An 18,506-nucleotide genomic window follows, 5' to 3' on the forward strand; every position below is an offset into this window, starting at 1 on the left:
TAACTTCTTTTAGTATATATGTCATTTCCAGTGTTCTTAAGTCATCAAAAAATTGACTTTTTCTTATAAAATTGCACAAAATGAAATGGATTGTTTATAATTAAAATGGCAAAGTAATGTCAATTTAATTAAGGCCAAAAAAAATTTATGTTTAGTTTCTCAGGCCCCGCCGCAAAAGATTTTGACCCGCCACATCTAAAATTTTATCAAAGAAAAACTGAAGAAATTTGCGAAAAGAGAAAATTCAACAAAAAAATGAGGACAAAAGAAGCAAAATATGTGAGTACGTACGAATAAAAACGTCAAGAATGGTTCCTTTGTTCATCAATGTCTTTAAGTGTGTTAAATATGGCAGTACATCATTGGATTTCATATAAAACGGGCAATGTCATTAATAAAAAAGAAAACTAAAAAAAATCTGCACTGCCTCATTAAATTTTGCAAAAAGTGGCCTGAGAAACTAAACATTAATTTTTTTTCCTAATTAAATGCTAAATATCTGTACTGTAATGTGTAAATTAATTGAAAATTGACATGTAGTGTGTAATTTCATTGTACGATAAATTTAAAAGTAAGGCTGATATATTTTAATCAACCAAGGTCATTTAAAAAAGGAGACTAGCATATTTTATTCAGTTGAATATCCTAGTCTAACCTTTAAGTTTAAGGTCTACAAAATGTATCCATGAAGACCAGCCTTTGGGAATGGAACAATATCTTTTTCAGGAGACAACACAACTATATGTATGCCCTTAACTAAAGAGAACTATTTGACGGGTTACGACATCTAAATTTCAATAATTAAGTAATAATCATATGCGAAAATTAACTTTTTCATAATAATGCCCCCTTTTCTTTGAATTTCTTTAGCAAGAAACATTGATGCCAGAGTTATGTACTTTGTCATATTTGATCTGGAATAATCATCATAGAAAGCTACACTAAGTAATTTGAAAGTTAAAGTAGAAGTACATTGATACTTATGATGGAAGGGGCATAATTCAAAATTTATTGGTCACAATGGTGTCAAAGTTACAGCCCTCTGTATATAGATGCATGAGCAAAAACTGTTTCACACCAGAATCAAATTAAAAGACAGATTGGAAAATTGCATCAAAATTTAAACCATGAAGCTGGATGCGTACACCAATCTAATTATTCTTGAAGTTGTGCAAAAAAAAGAAAAAAAAAAGAGTTTTGTTAAAAGGTGGTTACTCGTAGGTTTTAAAACTGGTTTGTTAGGAAGACATTATGTTGATCTTCTGTGGCAGATTATATTGTAAAATCATTAATATTCATGGGGGACTAATTTTTGTAGATACTGCAGATGCAATTATCCACAGAATTTACTGCCAACAAACAAATAACATTCCCATTAAAATTTTCCTCAACAGTTAAATTCCACAAATTCATATCTCATGTTTCATGCCCACAACATCAAATGATTCGAGTATATAACGCCCTCAAGAAGTGGAAAGAAAAATAAACAATCAGAATGTAGGCCCCTATCATTTACACTAAGTTTCAACTTAGAGGTAGGCTTTAACAGCAAAAATTCATCAATTAGCAAAGATACATATTTAGAAATATCAACTGGTCTAGTCAAAAAAAATAACAAACCACTTTTTATGTATAAACATTTTTTTTTTGCAGTTTTTTTTTAATATGTCTCCAGCCTTTTCGTGGACACTGTTGTGGTTTTTATTCAATGGCCGCCTTTAGGAAATGTGCGACATTGATACATTTCTCTAATAATAAAAATAATTCTGATTTTTTTGTATCTATTTTTTTCTCCGTCTTTTACCCCCCATTAAACCAATAAAAGTTCAATTTTGAATAAGTTAAAAGTAGGTGAAAAAATAATGACAATCACCAATATTTTGAGAATTTATTGTGCTTCTTGCAATGTTGAAATAGAATAATAAAACAAAGACTGTACAAACTTAATAAATTATAAACTACATAATTATAGTATTTAAAAAAAAGCTGTATATAAAGTAAAACGGCACCACACATGAATACGAGCATGTATATTGAGAGCTAACTTGTACTGGAATATGTACTTACAGGACTTCATACCAGTATTTTAATAACATGATGCATCTTAGGTGTCACAATATTATAAATTTATTAGTGTTTTGACAAAATTTAGTTCTACACATTCAAAAAATACTACAATATTGATTGCCTGAAGTCAGCAGAGAAAGAGTTTGTTTGTTTCTTTTGGGTTTAACGCCATTTTGCAACAGTGTTTCATTTATGTAACAGCAGGCAGTTAACTAGTGGTCCTGGATTCTACACCAGTACTAACATGTTCTCCGCAAGTAAGTGCCAACTTCCCCACATGAATCAGAGATGGAGGACGAATGATTTCAGAAACAATGTCATTTATCAAATCGTCACAGAGGGGAAAGAGCAAAATGCTCTAATTATCTAGGGTTCACAGAGATCAAAACATGGAAAATAGAAGAAAACAGCCTGGGCATGCTTAAATCGCTACAGTCAGTCCCGGCGCTTCAGCCACTGATACTAGAGTACCAGGTGTTTCAATGTACATGTACTTGTTATTATGACGCATAAAAGTAGCTGGATAATGAATTAAATTATTAAATAATTCAGTCAAATTTTTAGCAGGTTTTTTAACATGTGCATAATCATGAAATTTAAAACTCTGTTTTATGACTGAAAAGAAAACATACATAGCATCAAGTAAAATGTATATATTTTTATAAATCGTATATAAACAGATCTTTAATACTTATCAACAAGTGTTGTTTGTACTGTTGGAATAAATGTGGAAAAAAATCGGATTTTCTGCAATTCTTTTTGCTTTTTAGACATTTTTCATGAAGTTGTTTTAAAAAAAAACTGCAATTTTGAGATGATCTTTTACTGACAATTAGTCAAACATTTAAAAATAAAACATGTAAAATTAATTTCTACTGCCATGTAAGAAAACACCATCTGACCTCACTCCTCAGGCGATAGTTTTAACAATTGACTGGCAAAGCTATTCAATGTGTTTACTATCGATCAGCAAGCAATACAATAAGGATATATTATTACATCACTCCTTATATAAATTGCTGGTCCATAGTTAAAGCTTATGACCAGTCTGTAGCTCAACATGGGCCTTAATTAAAGTGAAGGTAATAATCTTTGAAATTTCTAATGTCATGTAAAAAACACTTAAAAATGGTTTGCTAGCCAATAATAAAAACTATTAGTGCTCAGTCCCAGTAGTTTTAATCAAATGTTGACAGACTATTCAGTAAGATTATACTATATAAAGAAAATATTATTTTATCCAAGTTGTTCCTATCATCCTTGCTGAGAGCAATTTATCGATTTTATTCAACAAGTTAATAAATTCAATGTGGAAAGTCATAAATGTTAAATATTCTTTTTACCACATGAAGCTTTTTCTGCTGAAACATCAAAAATTCTACTTTCTTTAACTTTTATAAACAAGTCAATTTGACCAATGTCTCCTATACTTTAAATGATGATGATATCAAAGCCTTATTACACTTGTGAATTATCAATTTTATGTAAAGGCTGTATTTCACTCCTGCAATGTCAAACATGTGATAATATGTTTCAGAAATACAAGATTAAATCATTTTACTCTAAATAGTTCTAGCATTGTTTGGATCATATGGAATGCATAGCCTATAAGTAGTACATAGGGATAAATATTTTGTGCATCCTATTAATTTAATTGGTCTCAACTGTCACATGTCACATCCTTTAATTCTCCATTAAATTTGCCTTAACTGTCACATTAGTTAATTCTCAATTAAACTGGATTCATTCATCACATTAGTTAATTCTCCACTTAACTAGACTCCACTGTTACATACATAAATAAATTTTATCACAGATTTATAATTTGCTATCACATTCAATGACATATGGACGGTATTTTATGAACACTCAACAAAATTCTTCTTCAGAAAAAAACAACAACATAAATTTAGACAAAAAAATTCAGAGATTTAACAGTACATTTTTGAAAAGAAAATCTTAAATAGTACAGTAATTACAGTTCAAGTCATTTTTCATATTTTCAGACAGAAGAAAAATAAAACTGAACAGTTTCTGAACACATACTTAAAACACATAAGTTTTTAGATTAGAAGGAAAGTGATAGTAGTATTTAAAGGTTTTGAAACTGCTGTCATTATCAAACCTCACTGAAACTTGCTATCATTTTGTTTGATCTGACTCCCATTATTGCAACAGAGTTTATTAACACATACTCTTACATACTGTCACAGATCAGGAGCATTAAACTTATAACCACTCTCTGTACAGGTATCATGAAGCTCTTCCTGTACAGCCTACCAGGCAAGGCTGCATACTTTAAGATGTGTACAGTTTATATCATAAGACAAAGCTTTCTGAATATGTTCTCATTATAGCAGTGGCCAACAAAGCAGGTCTGCATTCCCCCTGACCTTGAAGTTCAGAGAGAAATATACCGGTATTCTAAAAGCTCTATGTATAGAACTATAGCCTAACACGCTTATTTCAGATTTTTTTTCGAACAGGTTCCACATAATTTCATTCTAGTCATAAACGGGTTTGAAACCCGATTTTGTGTTGGCTCCTGGAGCTGGGAAGGGATCATTATTTCCACTGGTGATCTGTTTCTGCCTGGGTATTGAACCCTCACCCTGAGTGAGAGCCAGGTACCGAGAATCATCCTCCTCGTCTCCAGTCAGAGCAATGTTACGTAGGTGGGGCATCTCAGCAAACGGCAAATACATTTCTCCTGAAAAATTGAATGTAATAAATATTGGTTTAGTGTATGCAATAATAATAATTGGAGATGAGAGGCCCAAGTTTTTTTAAATTTTCCAAATTGGGATATTATGATTACGGTACCGGAGCTAGAGAAGTTAGCATGTTTTATTGTAAAATGGTAATTTTTCCCGTCTGTCCTATTTCAGGATTAAACTGTTATGAACCTTATTCACATCTTTAAGAATGAGCAACTCCTTATTGGTTATGTGTTTCATAATGCTGCTTAATACTACTGTCTCTTTTAAATGCAAGTCGCACCATTCACAATTAGTAGAGAAAAAATAATATCATTGCAACTTTTACCCAATCTATAATATCTCAATATATTTTGTATCAATATCATATCATTGTTTGATATGACTGCAAGAATGTGCAGTCAGTCATACTTTTTTGAATAATGTGTAAAACTTTTTTTGTGAACTTTACAATGGACGATTTGCACTGGTCACACATATAAGTTAAAAGGATCATAGTAAGTAGTAATCAATATGCAGAGAAGAAACTTGAAAACCCTAGTCTTTTTGAAACAGAAATGTAAGCAAAATTGGTCAATAAAAAGCATGAATGCTGGACTTGTCCAAACAAATCCAAGGCCTTAATTTTCACATACCACTGCTTGATCCAAAGTGCATAATTTAACTTACCAACAGGAAGCCCATTTGCAACTCGAACATCTTCTGTCTCAAAGAATGTTTCATGGTCCTCCCAATGTTTATCACAGGCCGCACACAGAAAATTGGAGATAAAATGGCCACAACCACAACCTGCAGGGAGAGTACATGAAGCTTAGAACATAATTAACATCAGAATAACTTCTGATACTTTTGTAATAAGTTAATATGATACTAAAGAAAGGGTGTAATTCATTTGAGCCGTGCCATGGGAAAACCAACATAGTGGCTTTGCATCCACGCAGTCTGGTCAGGATCCACACTGTTCGCTTTCAAAGCCTATTACAATTAGAGAAACGGTTAGTGAACAGCATGGATCCTGACCAGACTGCGTGGATGTGCAGGCTGGTCTGGATCCATGCTGGTCACAGAGCCACTATGTTGGTTTTCTCATGGCGTGGCTCAAATTTTGTATGTTTCATGTGTTATATAGTCTGCTTCTTGGATTTCTGATTTAAAGTATCTTAATTTGCCTGGACTGCAGACTAACTATGCTCCTGATGGAATTCAAACTTCCAGAATTGGAATAGATACCCCTTAACTCTACACGTCACATATTATACTGACACACTTTTCTGCTATATTCAAAATAAACTGATAAGACAAATTTTATAGTCCTACTTCAATTCAGTTGAAAATAATTAACTTGATTGACACAAGTATGTGTGTTGACTTGTTCAGTTATATATGTTCGACACTTGAATGACTTCCCAAAGGTATGGTTAGGCCAGTTAGAACTTGTTTACAGTATATAGATTTGTCAAAGCAGAACAAAAGCTAGTAATCTCTAGCAATGGTTTTCAGTAGGAGGACTGTTAATTCCTCAACAGCAAGTAGGGTGGTGGTGTTCTCACAATCTAAGAAAGCTATATATAAATGTTTCGAAGCATAGACTACTAGTATATTAGAATCTAACCTGTTTTACATCTCCTCATTCCTGCAGACTCGTGTTGCTCATGTGTGTGTTTACATTTACATTTAGCTCTCCAAGTAGACGGGTCAAAGTCTCTCCTCCGCTGCATCCAAAATTCACCAACATCCTCTGCTCGAGACGGGATCCAGGCAAACCCTTTACACTTGCATCCACCCTGCTTACAGGGAACCAGCACACTCTTTCCTGATCATTTTGTACAACATACAGATTAATCAGACAGCTACTGCATGCTAACAAAACTAAATATATACAGTCAGTGATCTAGATCTTTGACATACTGATCCAAATATTACTGTTTGTAATGTATTGAAAACTGGAACCAGCATAATTATTTAGTTTGATGATACTGAAAGGAAAATGGTTTCAGTACAAGGTCGTCATAACATGGACCAAATGATCATGAAAACAAAGGTTTGATATGATCAGATCAATGAATGATATTTTGACATGTTATAGGTACAGGTTAAAGGGTTCTCCAAGTTATTGGTCTGAAACTATCAAATGGACTGACTGACAAGTTATATACTAGGGGCTGGTGGGAAAGGGGAAACTACTTACAATATGAAGCTAATGTGTACCCACAGGACAAATGTTCAATGTTAGTAACTACTAATTCCGTTTTTAAATAGAAAAGCTTTGACTGTAAGCTTTATATTCAAGTAAATTTGTGACATTAAAAAAACAGAGTGAAAAAGTTATGTTTCATCAGATTTTAAACACCATTCTGTCATACAGGCAATCCATACAGGGAGAAGTTTTTTACAGTTCCAGTTATACAGGAGAATCAACATTCAGTAAAACTCACCTGTATATTTGCCATGTTCACCTAAGAGATGACCACAGAAACATTTGGACATGTCATTCACTCTCTGACAGTCATGCTTGAAGTCAGGACATCTCCAACCAATATAGATACCTGGAAAAGTAAGAAAATAGCATTGTATCAAATTCCGTTTTACTTGTATATTATTATAGCCCAAAAAAAATTGAAATAATGAGACAGTTTATCAGAATTTTTACTCTTCACATAACAATGAGTAACTAAAGCTTTAAAATATTGCCTAAAGCTCAGTCACAGCATTTCCACTCAGTCATTTTGCTGGCTTATACATAGAAAAAAATCTGCTAGATTAAGCTAAGTCTACCCATTCACAGTCAAACCAGTCCACAAAGACCCCATTTGCAGATTGTGTAAAGAGGTGGTCTTTATTCCCAGGTTAAAATACACAGCAAATGTTTAAACAGAAAATGAAACTAGTGACAATTAGAATCAGGGGGTCTCTGTTACATGTAGCATGAAAGTTTGACAGTACAAATAAAATCAAGGCTTCTTCTGCCATATGCTATTGTCATCCAATGAAAAAAGACATACAATTGTAAAAAAGCTAGCAGCAACCAAATTTTAACTTCAGCAGCATGACAAAATAACAAGACAGTATTAGCAAAAGGTAAATGAAAATTTTGACACATGGCCATTAAATACATCCACTATGTAACAGACACCAAATGTTCCAAAGTAGCAGTAAAACACGTTTTTTATAGTTTTTTACCTGTTTTTTGCGCCCGTACTGCCGCCTCTGTCTCTGGGTCAAATAACTGCTTCAATCGTGGGGCAAAGTCTGGGTTCATGGCACGTGCAAATGATTCAACATCATAATTCTTGGCTGGTTCTATCTTTCTCATAGTATAACCTGTAAAAGTTACATTATAAGTTTTACTCTTGCAAATATTTATGATAACAAAGTCAACAGAGATGTTGCCATCATGCCGTCAATACTTATATAGATGTATTATCAAGTACTTTTAAGCCTTAGGTGAATATAACAGTCAAGCAGATCAACAAAACTACATATCACCTAAACAGAACTCTACAAGCGTAACGATATATTATATATTATTACTTATATCCTAAATAATATTGTATGAAGTTAGAAACAAGGATACTCCTGCTAATTGTGATGTTAGGACAAAGAAGTTTGAACCTGGTAAGTGACTGCATGTTGACAGAATATTAAGACTGAACCGTACAAGTGACCTTGACTTTTGCAAAGGGCTCTATAGATGTATTGTAGGAGACATGCTTCTAAATTTTACTAATGTTTCTTTTATCAGTGTTTATTATAACATGCTACTTAGTTCGTTTATATAGAGGATATTACATGAGTGTCTTTTCATACTGAATTTATTAAATGAGTTGAATAAAATAATAAAATGCGAGGCTCTGCCGAGCATTTTATCCATTTTATTCAATGAGTTTAATAAATTCAATGTGGAAAGTCACAAATGTAATATTCTTTTTATCACAGGTTAGCCTTTCCTGTCGAAACATAGAAAATTCGACCTTCTTTTACTATATAAACAAGTCAATTTGACCAACGTCTCAGATACTATAAACGACATTGACGTCAAAGCTTTATTACACAATTTATATTAGCTTGATTGTGTTGAAAGCTTTAAGAGTAATTGAACCACGCTATAGTCTGCATCCTGGAAAAACCAGTACTGGTGTCATATGAGAAGTCATGGTCGTGACCCCTGTGGGGCTTAAACCTAAGACCCCCTGGTTGAGCGGCTGACACCTTAACCACTAAACCACCACTCCCCCTGCTACTTGAATATCCATCTGTATATGAAGAAATTATAGATCTATGCATACACAATTTAAAGACCAGAGAAGAAAAATGACATGAAATCTTTGACCTCCAAGTATGAGGTTGGCCTTTGAGCTAGAAGTTTAGCTCCTGCATGTGACATGGTGAATGTGATACATGTAATTTATTTCAATATTTTGTCCACAAAGAAATAAAGACATTGACTTTTGAGATCTGGATCTTGCATGTGGCATGTTACCTTGTTATATGGTGATCATCTTTGTCAAGTTATTTTGAAATCCAACCAAACAAGACAAAGTTCTAGGCTGGACATAGTACATATGGAAGCAGATGCATGATCAGGAGCAATACTATAATGGCCCCCATTCTTAAAGGTGGAAATTTAAGAAGTAAAAGTGATAGTGACTGCATTTTTCTCTCTGAAATGTAACAGAAGGTGCCAAATGAGTCATTAATATCAAAGATTTCTTGATGATGTTCCCCATTCCCCTTCTAGCATAAGAGAATTTCCTCCTGTAATTGCACAATTCTTGCAACATGCGTTCCAAATTTTCTGGCTAGATCCCGGAGTAGAAATTAAAAAGACCCAGAAACAAACCTTTCTTTAAAGCCTAATTTAAAAGCTTATTGTAACTGACCTTCAGGTACCAACATTCCATCCTGTTTTTTCATGGCTATGGGACCCGGCATACCCTTCGGTGCCATAGTTCTGGTTCCCCTTGGAACTACAGCTTTACTGGAAGAACCACCTGGCACTGGCTATAAAAACAGAACAAAATTACCAGTGTTTGTATTCATGCAACACCCAATTTCAATAATAGCATGTTGGAATCTATTCACTCTGACAATCATAGCTGACTGGATGTTAAATCTACTTTAGTTTTAATGTTTAATATTTATAAATTTTCATGAACTGTGTCATTTATAAATGAAAGTAAATTTATTTGTAACATTTATATATAACATTAATGATAATTTTCTATTTCTCTTGAAGATTTGTAACCCAAATTAAATTCATAACAGTATAAAACAGCCATTCTGGTGGAAAACATGAAATTTTATGCTGACAAGATTAAATGAGCCATGCCATGGGAAAACCAACATAGTGGCTTTGCGACCAGCATGGATCCAGACCAGCCTGCGCATCTGCGCAGTCTGGTCAGGATCCATGCTGTTCGCTAACAGTTTCTCCAATTCCAATAGGCTTTAAAAGCGAACAGCATGGAGCCTGACCAGACTGCGCGGATGCGCAGGCTGGTCTGGATCCATGCTGGTCGCAAACCCACTATGTTGGTTTTTTCATGGCACGGCTGAAATGATCATATGAAAGTATAGCATATTATCCTACATGATTGCACCGAAGCCAACAGTATGAATTGCTCTCCTGCATTCATCAGAGATGGCTGTTATCCAACCTACTTTCTGAAACATTCTAAGGGTGTTGTGTTTCTATACAATGTATATGAAAGTAATGGTAAAGGTGGTTACCTTTTTAGAAACTGCACCTTGTTGTCTTGTTGGCTGTTTCTTGCTCATCTTGTTTTGTAGGTAAAATTGTCTTAAGTCCTAAGTTTACTGTAAATATTGCTTCAAGTTTAACTCACTAATAGATTTAGATATGTCACAAAAGCACAGTTGTTGCAGAAATGCCACTGGTATGAAGTGACTAAAATATTTTTATCATGCTAATACATTTTCCACACAAGTGACAACTTTACACAGTACATAATTAAAATTTATATCACATTATGGCCATATTAATGGCAGCGTAAGCAACAAACAAGGATCATGTTTATTGTGTTTACACATAAGTTTAAACATATCTTTGCTTCATTGATATTGTGAAGACAATAGGAATAAATACTACTTGGTTCTAAACAATATTTTTTTAAGATAATTTAGCACACCATATACATCAAAGTCTTAAATCAGAGGCATATTTACCGCCACATGGCAATTCCATTCCTTTTGATAGGGAAGAAATATGCATGTGTGCCATAACAAATAGTTGAAGTTCCCAGGACAAAATTGGCAGGTTCTAAACCTCTCTATTTACCCCAGACAGTTTTGGGTCAGCCCAATTCCATCTTCTGTCCCTGCCAACTTTCAGCTGATATCTTTCGGCTTTTCAAAATGAACTGAGGACAGGTCTCAATATAACACAAGTTTTGTTACATTATTAACATGTTTTAACAAGTAGTGTGATTTGGCTGGTGACATTGAGCTGCACTCCCTTACAGAAGAAAAAGGCCTGCTGCATACTCTTGCTGTGTACATACAGCGTATATGATGCGTACATGTGTACTGAAATCAAGGGCTTTAAATAGTACGCAGGATATACACCGCACATACACCGATAGTACGTTTGTAGTACACTTTTGACATGCAAATGAGCTCTGCCGCGTACTACTTGCTGCGTACATGCTGTGGACTACATAGTACACAGGATGTACGCTGGAGGAATTTAGTATGCGGGAAATAGTACGCAGCATGTACGCGGCACATACACTTTTCACATGCAAATGAGCCTGCGGTGTACTACCCCCGTGGCGTACATGCTGTGTACTCCTGCGGCGTACATGCTGTGTACTCCTGGCCCCGAGTCCTGCGGCGTACATGCTGTGTACTCCTGCTGCATACTCTTGTGGCGAAACTGATGTGATAATGTAAATTCCTTACCCCACCAACTTTCGTATGCAAATGCTGATCATTTGGTCAGAAAAAAACAGAAAAAAGATAAGTGACATGCATCAATAAGTATTTACCCTTACCAAAAAAATGTAGACTGATGTTATCAAATAAATTAGTATGCTTTTCTTCATCCACTTTTCAATGAAATAAATCAATTTTTGTAGCATGTAATTTGGTAAACATTTGAAGAAAATGGCATAACTGCATCAAGGGGAAACAACTTTAATGCAACTAAATATAAGTGTTATGATTTATTATAGACGATGTGTGCGTAGTATGTATTTATTTTGATTAAAATCCATCTGAGAACAATCTAGGACTGGAATTATATAAGCATTTATACAGTCGCTAATATGTCTGTAAAAAGTAGCGCGCCAAAAAATTTTGGATTGATTTTTTCCAATGGGGCGAGCGCAATTAGCCAAAAACGTTCTGAAAATATACGAGCAGCAAATCCGATGAACAACTTTTTAATTTGGTGAGGCCTTAATGAGTTAACATAATGAGCATTAAAGCCTTTATAAAACATGATAGAATGGTGTTTTGCTTAAGAGTATTCAAATAACAGTGAGAGCTATTAATTCTTCTCATTCGGGCACTGTTGAGGCATTATCTTGGTAATTATTTCATGTATTACAAAATGTAATGCAACAAAGTTCAAATAAGGCTTTTCAATTATCCAAGTTAGAAAGCTCCAGGATTAATTCAAAATGAAAAAGAATATATTTTTACACTGCATGCAAGGTGCAGCTCAGAAATCACTAAGATGTAAGCGTCACAAATGAACATTGCAAATAGTTTGGCAAATTTTCATTGTTCAGAATACGGGTAATCTGAACTATTCTATGCTATTAAGATAAAAGTTACTCAGAAATCAAGTTCTTGCTTCCAAAAAAAAAAAAAAAATGTACAAATCCTTCCTGCATGAAGTGTACTTCAGACTTTTACCTAAAAAAATTCAAAATATCAACACCAAAAGAAAATGAACAAGTCCCTCCTGCATATATGAAGTTTACTTCAGACTTTAACTTATAAAAAAAAAAAACTAAGTATAAATGCCAAAAGAAATTGTACAAGTCTTTCACCCGTATATGAAGTGTACTGCACAAATTTCAAAGTATCTGCGGTGTACATGCAGTGTACTATTTTCTTGTACAAGTCCCTCCTGCGTACATGCAGTGTACTCCTTAAATTTTCAGAGTCTGTGCTGCGTACTTGAAGTGTACTAGTGACCTCCTGCGTACATGCTGTGTACTCGTCGAAATAGTACGCGGCATGCGGTGTATGTAAAATGTACTCCTCTGGCGTACTACTGTGTTCGCGGCATATACACAGCAAATACGCAGCATGTACGCCACAGAGGCTTGCTTGTGACCGCTCTATGTCCGTTGTCCATCTTGTGTCTACAATTTCTAAAACAAGAGCTGTCGGACAGCAACGCTTGACTATTCAACAGCCTTGTCAATTGAATGAATACAAAAGTCGAAAAAGGGGCATAATTTTGTAAAAATGGGAAAAAGGGTTATGGAACCTTCAAAGTGCTTATCAGCTCATAAAGTGAACAAGTGCGTGAAGTTTCAATCCTTTCCCATAAGTGGATAATGAAATACCAGCTTACATACAAAAACTTAACAAAAAACTTCTAAGTCGAAAAAGGGGCATAATTTTGAAAAAATTGCAAAGTAGAGTTATGGGACCTATACAGTGCATGTCAGATCATGACAGTGAACAAGTGTGTGAAGTTTCAATCCATTCCCATTAGTGTGTACTGAGATAACAGCTTACATACAAAACCTTAACCAAGAATTTCTAAGTCGAAAAGGGGGCATAATTTCATAAAAAAGCAAAACAGAGTTAAGGAACCTGTGCAATGTAGGTCAGTTTATCCCAGTGAGTAAGTGTGTGAAGTTTCAATCCATTCCCACAAGTCGTTACTGAGATACCAGCTTATATACAAAACCTTAACCAAGAATTTCTAAGTCAAAAAAGGGACATAATTTTGTAAAAAAGCAAAATAGAGTTATGGAACCTGTGCAATGTAGGTCAGTTTATCACAGTGAATAAGTGTGTGAAGTTTCAATCCGTTCCTGCTAGTGGTTACTGAGATACCAGCTTACATACAAAACCTTAACCAAGAATTTCTAAGTCGAAAAAGGGGCATAATTTTGTAAAAAAGCAAAATAGAGTTATGGAACCTGTGCAGTGTAGGTCAGTTTATCACAGTGAATAAGTGTGTGAAGTTTCAATCCATTCCCACAAGTGGTTACTGAGATACCAGCTTACATACAAAACCTTAACCAAATCGGGACGCGGACGCCGACGCATGGGTGAGTCCAATAGCTCTACTATTCTATGAATAGTCGAGCTAAAAATCTTCTTCTTCAAAACCACTGGCCAAATTTAATTTATTTTCAAAACTGCCCAAAGAACTGAAATCCATGGAGAACTCAAGTTGCCATGGCAACCAAAAGGAAAAACTAAAAAAATCTTGCATAAAACCACAGGGCATAGAGCCTTGATATTTAGCACATGACATCATCTAATGTATGTATGTATGTATGTATGTATGTATACTGCTTGACGCCCCTTTCCGGTATAACTTGCAGGTGCGCGTCTGTGCCAGAATAAAAGTTAAAAGAATGACAGTAAGATGTCAAAAGGAAGACAGTGCAAGATAAAAATGTATTAACAAGAATAAAATCTGGATAAAAACAGGGTGTGGTCACTTAATAGTAGTGGGATGCGTTAACAGCATGTCTGAAATGTTCAGGATCAGGCTGATTAACGATCAGGGGTGGCAGTTGATTCCATAGGGTAACGGTGTATGGAAAGAAAGAGAACTTAAAAACATTAATGTTTGTATGGATCTGCTTAAGGGAGTGGTCGTGCATATGACGTGTTCGTCTCAATGGCTGTACTAGATATAGAGGAATTGGAATAGCTACGTAACCATGAACGATTTTGTAAAACATGAAAAGTCTAGCAATTGTCCGCCTGTCCTCGAGTGTCTGCCAACTGAGATCATTTAACATGTATGTTACACTATCATAATATGAATATTGACCCTTTACCCACCTGGCAGTTCTTCTTTGCACCATTTCTATTTTATGTATGTTTCTTTGTGTGTGTGGTGACCATACCGTAGAGGCGTACTCTAGTTGTGGCCTAACTAGAGTCTTGTAGGAGGTTTCTTTAATATTTTGGTTTTTGACTGGGAGGTTTCTGCGTAAGAAACCCAGTGATTTGTTTGCATTGTTTGTGATTCTATCTACATGTGTGTTCCAGGAGAGATCATTTGCTATATCTACCCCTAGATACTTTGCACTGGAGACAACTTCCAGGATTTGACCATGTAAAATGTAGTTATGTGTAAATTTCTTTCTATTTTTTGTTACGTTCATGACCTGACATTTGCTGGGATTGAACTCCATCTCCCAGACATGCTCCCAAGTTTCAAGTTTCTGGAGGTCCTGCTGTAGTGTGACGCAGTCTTGTTCTTTAGAGATTGTGAGGTAAACTGCGGTGTCATCTGCAAATAACCTGACTTGTGATTGTAAGGACTGAGGTAGATCATTTATGTATAATAGGAATAAGAGAGGGCCAAGGACTGAGCCTTGAGGGACACCTGATGTGACAGGTACTTCGTCGGATTTCATTCCGTCCACGAGTACTGACTGCGTTTTGCCAATGAGGAAGGACCTTATCCATGTGATAACCTGTTTGTTTACGCCGCACTCTTGTAGTTTATATATTAACTTTAGGTGACTGACCTTGTCAAACGCTTTACTGAAATCAAGTAAAATGAGATCTGTTTGTTTACCTTGACTTAAATTTTGTGCTAGGTCATCAATTAGTTGTATTAATTGTGTTTCACATGACCTTTTTTCTCTGAATCCTGGTTTGTCTGTTGCAGATCATACAAGATGTCATTCTTGTTAAAGTGGATTGAGAGATTTGATGCTATGATGTGTTCCAGTGATTTACATAGAATGCATGTTAGTGAGATAGGTCTGTAGTTGGCAGGGTCACTTTTCAGTCCTTTCTTGTACAGTGGGGTCACATTCGCTGTCGTCCAGTCCTTCGGTAAGGTTCCAGTGTCAAGGGATTTTTGGAAAAGGAGTTGTATCAGTGGCGCTAATTCAGGATGCAGTTTATTTAAGACAAGTTTGATATTATCAGGACCTGCAGCCTTGTGGGGATTTAAATTACACAGGAGCTTCTTGACACCATTTACATTTATCGTTATATCAGTCATATTTGGGTATTTACTCTCTGAGGTTTGAGGGAATGAAAAGGGAGACACTTTAGTAAATACCGATTGGAACTGTTTATTAAGTAGAGTGGCTTTATCTATACTTTGGTCTAAAGTTGCTCCTGTTGTGTTATCGATCATTTAAAGGGGTGATACCCTGTGCATCCTGTTTAGACGCCTTAAGTAGGCTATACAGTTTTTTAGTGGAATATGTAGACGTTTGACTCTTTTCACAGTCTGTGTCATACAAACCTAGTACATGTTGGATATAGTTCTCATGGGCTACTTTGATTTTCTTTTTTATTTGACCTTTTAACTTATGAAACTGGGTAGAAATTTTATGACCTTGATCCTTATTTTTCTTCATTTTAATATACAGACTGTCACGCTTGCGAATAAGCCGTTTAATTTCTTGCGTAATCCAAGGGACAGAATAACTGAACCTGATGGTTTTAGAGGGGATGAATTTGGAAATGCATTTATTGATAGCAGTTTTTATTTCACCCCATAACTCTTCGACTGGCAGGTTTTTACTATAAAATAGGCTGCTTATTCTTTCACCCTCTAAACCCATGTATTTGTGGAATTCAGGCCAGTTTGCTTTCCTATATAAGACCGAGGTGCGTGGGGGTCGTTTTGTCAATTTGGGTCTAACGTTGGAGTCAGCTACAAAAACGTCATGATCAGAGATACCAGAGACTGGGAAAACAGTAATCTTTTCTACAAGGGTGGGGTTTGAGGTAAGAAATAGGTCAAGAATGTTTTCTTTCCTAGTATTTTCTGTGACCATTTGGGTAAGATTAAAATCAGCTAAAAGATTAAGAAAATCATCGTAAAGGGTAAGATTACTACAACCCTGTTTTATAGAGCCTGTATAGTCTGAGTTCCAGGAGAATTCAGTGTAATTAAAATCACCAAGAATCCAGACAGTACCTTTCTTTTTAGAAACTAGTTCAAGGGATTTCCGAAACTCTTCGATACTATCTGTATCCGTCTCTTTTGGTTTATAATAACCACAAATAAAGAGAGGTTTACATGAAGAAAATTCAAGTTTAACCCATAGTATCTCACATTTGGTTTTGAGGGATGGTATCTCTGTAGCTTGGATGTTTTGTTTTACTAAAATAATTACACCACCACCTTTACTATTTCTATCTGTTCTGAATGGGGTATAACCTAGGGAGCTTGGAAAAATTTCTCCATCTCTGTGGTGATTTGACAGCCATGATTCTGTTCCAATAACAATATCAGGCTTATGTTTGTCCACTAGGGCATAAAATTCTGCCTTTTTATTTACTATTGACTGGCAGTTTAAGTACATTACTTTAAGTTTGGTCCTGAAGTTCTGTTTAGATTTTTCTTTTTGTGGGGGCTGACCATTATTTATCTGGTGTGGACTAACATCTGGATCTGTATGTATCGCAAATCTGTTAGAATCTGAAAAGGATGAAATATCTGAGAGGGTGGTAGAGAAATTTAAAGAGTCACATCCAGCACACAGCCATGAGAACGAACAGTCACATGCAACATCAGCGATTTTTTTCCTTCTTTATAAAGTACCCCTAAAAGGACCTTTTCCCAATTGAAAAATGCAATCTTTTTTCCCAATTATCATCCAAAATTTCCCCAAATGACCAAATTAAGTTTGCATTTTGATGATTGCAGAAGGAAAACTTAGTTACATTGACATTCACCATGATTTAACCAGTTAAACAGTTTGTTTGATGATATTTACATGGAATTAAAGGAAGAAACATTCTAAATGATGTTATTAATTAACTATAAAAATTCCCAATCTGAGTAAAAACCCCGCTATTTTTCCCAATTTATACGGTACTGGACCTTTTCCCAAAAGGGCAAAAAAAATCACTGAACATGGGCATTGTACGTTGATAGCGGGAAGTTTTCACACTCTAGGTGAAACCAATTTAGACAGGTGTCACATTCTAATGCATAATGGGAATCGAGTAATGTAACCCTCTATGTAAATTGCTCAAATTATGACCCTTGATTGACAGGCACACACCGGCGTACACAGGATAGACCCGCGTGGTGCCAGCAAGCCAAACGAACGCCTAGCCGGTTGCACCTGGCGAAACAGTGTACGCCGCAAAAGTGAAACGAATTGGCCCATAGACTTACATAGGAAAAATCTTTAAAAAATTATCTTGACTGAAAGTTCAAGGCCTAGGTCTTTGATACTTGTTAAGCAGCCTTGAGTAGTGGACCTCTAACAAACTTGTTTTTTAATGCCCCTTGAGTGAAAAGAATTTTACATTATCCCTCTAAATATATCACGATATGTATCGCGAAAAAATGTTATAAATAAGATTTTTATAGAGAAAATGGCAAGAAATTTCAACAACAAGTTCTAGACATAGCAATGTTCTACACATTTAACTTCACGGATTGTGTTTTTACCATTTGGATGGCGCATTACTTTGTAAAATATAGAAATGAATAACTACACTTAAAATTTTGTTCCCACGGCCGCCATTTGTAAACAAATAATTCGGAATTCCCCGGTAGTTTCCGGT

At 35.3% G+C, this 18,506-nt stretch overlaps 1 protein-coding gene across 3 annotated transcripts; it reads right to left on the reverse strand.

The window, feature by feature from the left end:
* Positions 1-1,874: 1,874 nt before the first annotated feature.
* On the reverse strand, positions 1,875-18,484 carry LOC123565451 (protein FAM221B-like). Of its 3 annotated transcripts, none has more exons than XM_053549570.1 (8): positions 18,438-18,484; positions 10,515-10,601; positions 9,665-9,785; positions 7,965-8,105; positions 7,220-7,330; positions 6,397-6,597; positions 5,454-5,573; positions 1,875-4,777 (listed from the first exon to the last, which is right to left on the reverse strand). In XM_053549570.1, exons 2-8 carry the CDS (start codon positions 10,560-10,562, stop codon positions 4,572-4,574), a joined length of 948 nt encoding a protein of 315 aa, XP_053405545.1. In that variant the 5' UTR covers positions 10,563-10,601; positions 18,438-18,484; the 3' UTR covers positions 1,875-4,571. The 3 variants fall into 3 exon arrangements, with proteins under 3 accessions (XP_053405545.1, XP_053405544.1, XP_053405543.1); XM_053549569.1 differs by having other exon boundaries at positions 18,391-18,464; XM_053549568.1 differs by lacking the exon at positions 18,438-18,484 and adding an exon at positions 18,391-18,405 and having other exon boundaries at positions 10,515-10,692.
* Between the last annotated feature and the right edge of the window lie 22 nt (positions 18,485-18,506).

This window comes from Mercenaria mercenaria, chromosome 8 (assembly GCF_021730395.1).
Source record: "Mercenaria mercenaria strain notata chromosome 8, MADL_Memer_1, whole genome shotgun sequence".
NCBI classification, from domain to species: domain Eukaryota; kingdom Metazoa; phylum Mollusca; class Bivalvia; order Venerida; family Veneridae; genus Mercenaria; species Mercenaria mercenaria.

What these genes read in the sequence shown, in the direction of transcription:
- LOC123565451 (XM_053549570.1), bottom strand. Translation starts at nt 10,562, where the DNA reads ATGAGCAAGAAACAGCCAACAAGACAACAAGGTGCAGTTTCTAAAAAG. An exon ending in TGGAATGTTGGTACCTGAAG is followed by an intron (nt 8,106 to 9,664) that starts GTCAGTTACAAT and finishes TAACTTTTACAG; the next exon opens with GTTATACTATGAGAAAGATA. An exon ending in AATGAGGAGATGTAAAACAG is followed by an intron (nt 5,574 to 6,396) that starts GTTAGATTCTAA and finishes CTCTCCCTGCAG; the next exon opens with GTTGTGGTTGTGGCCATTTT.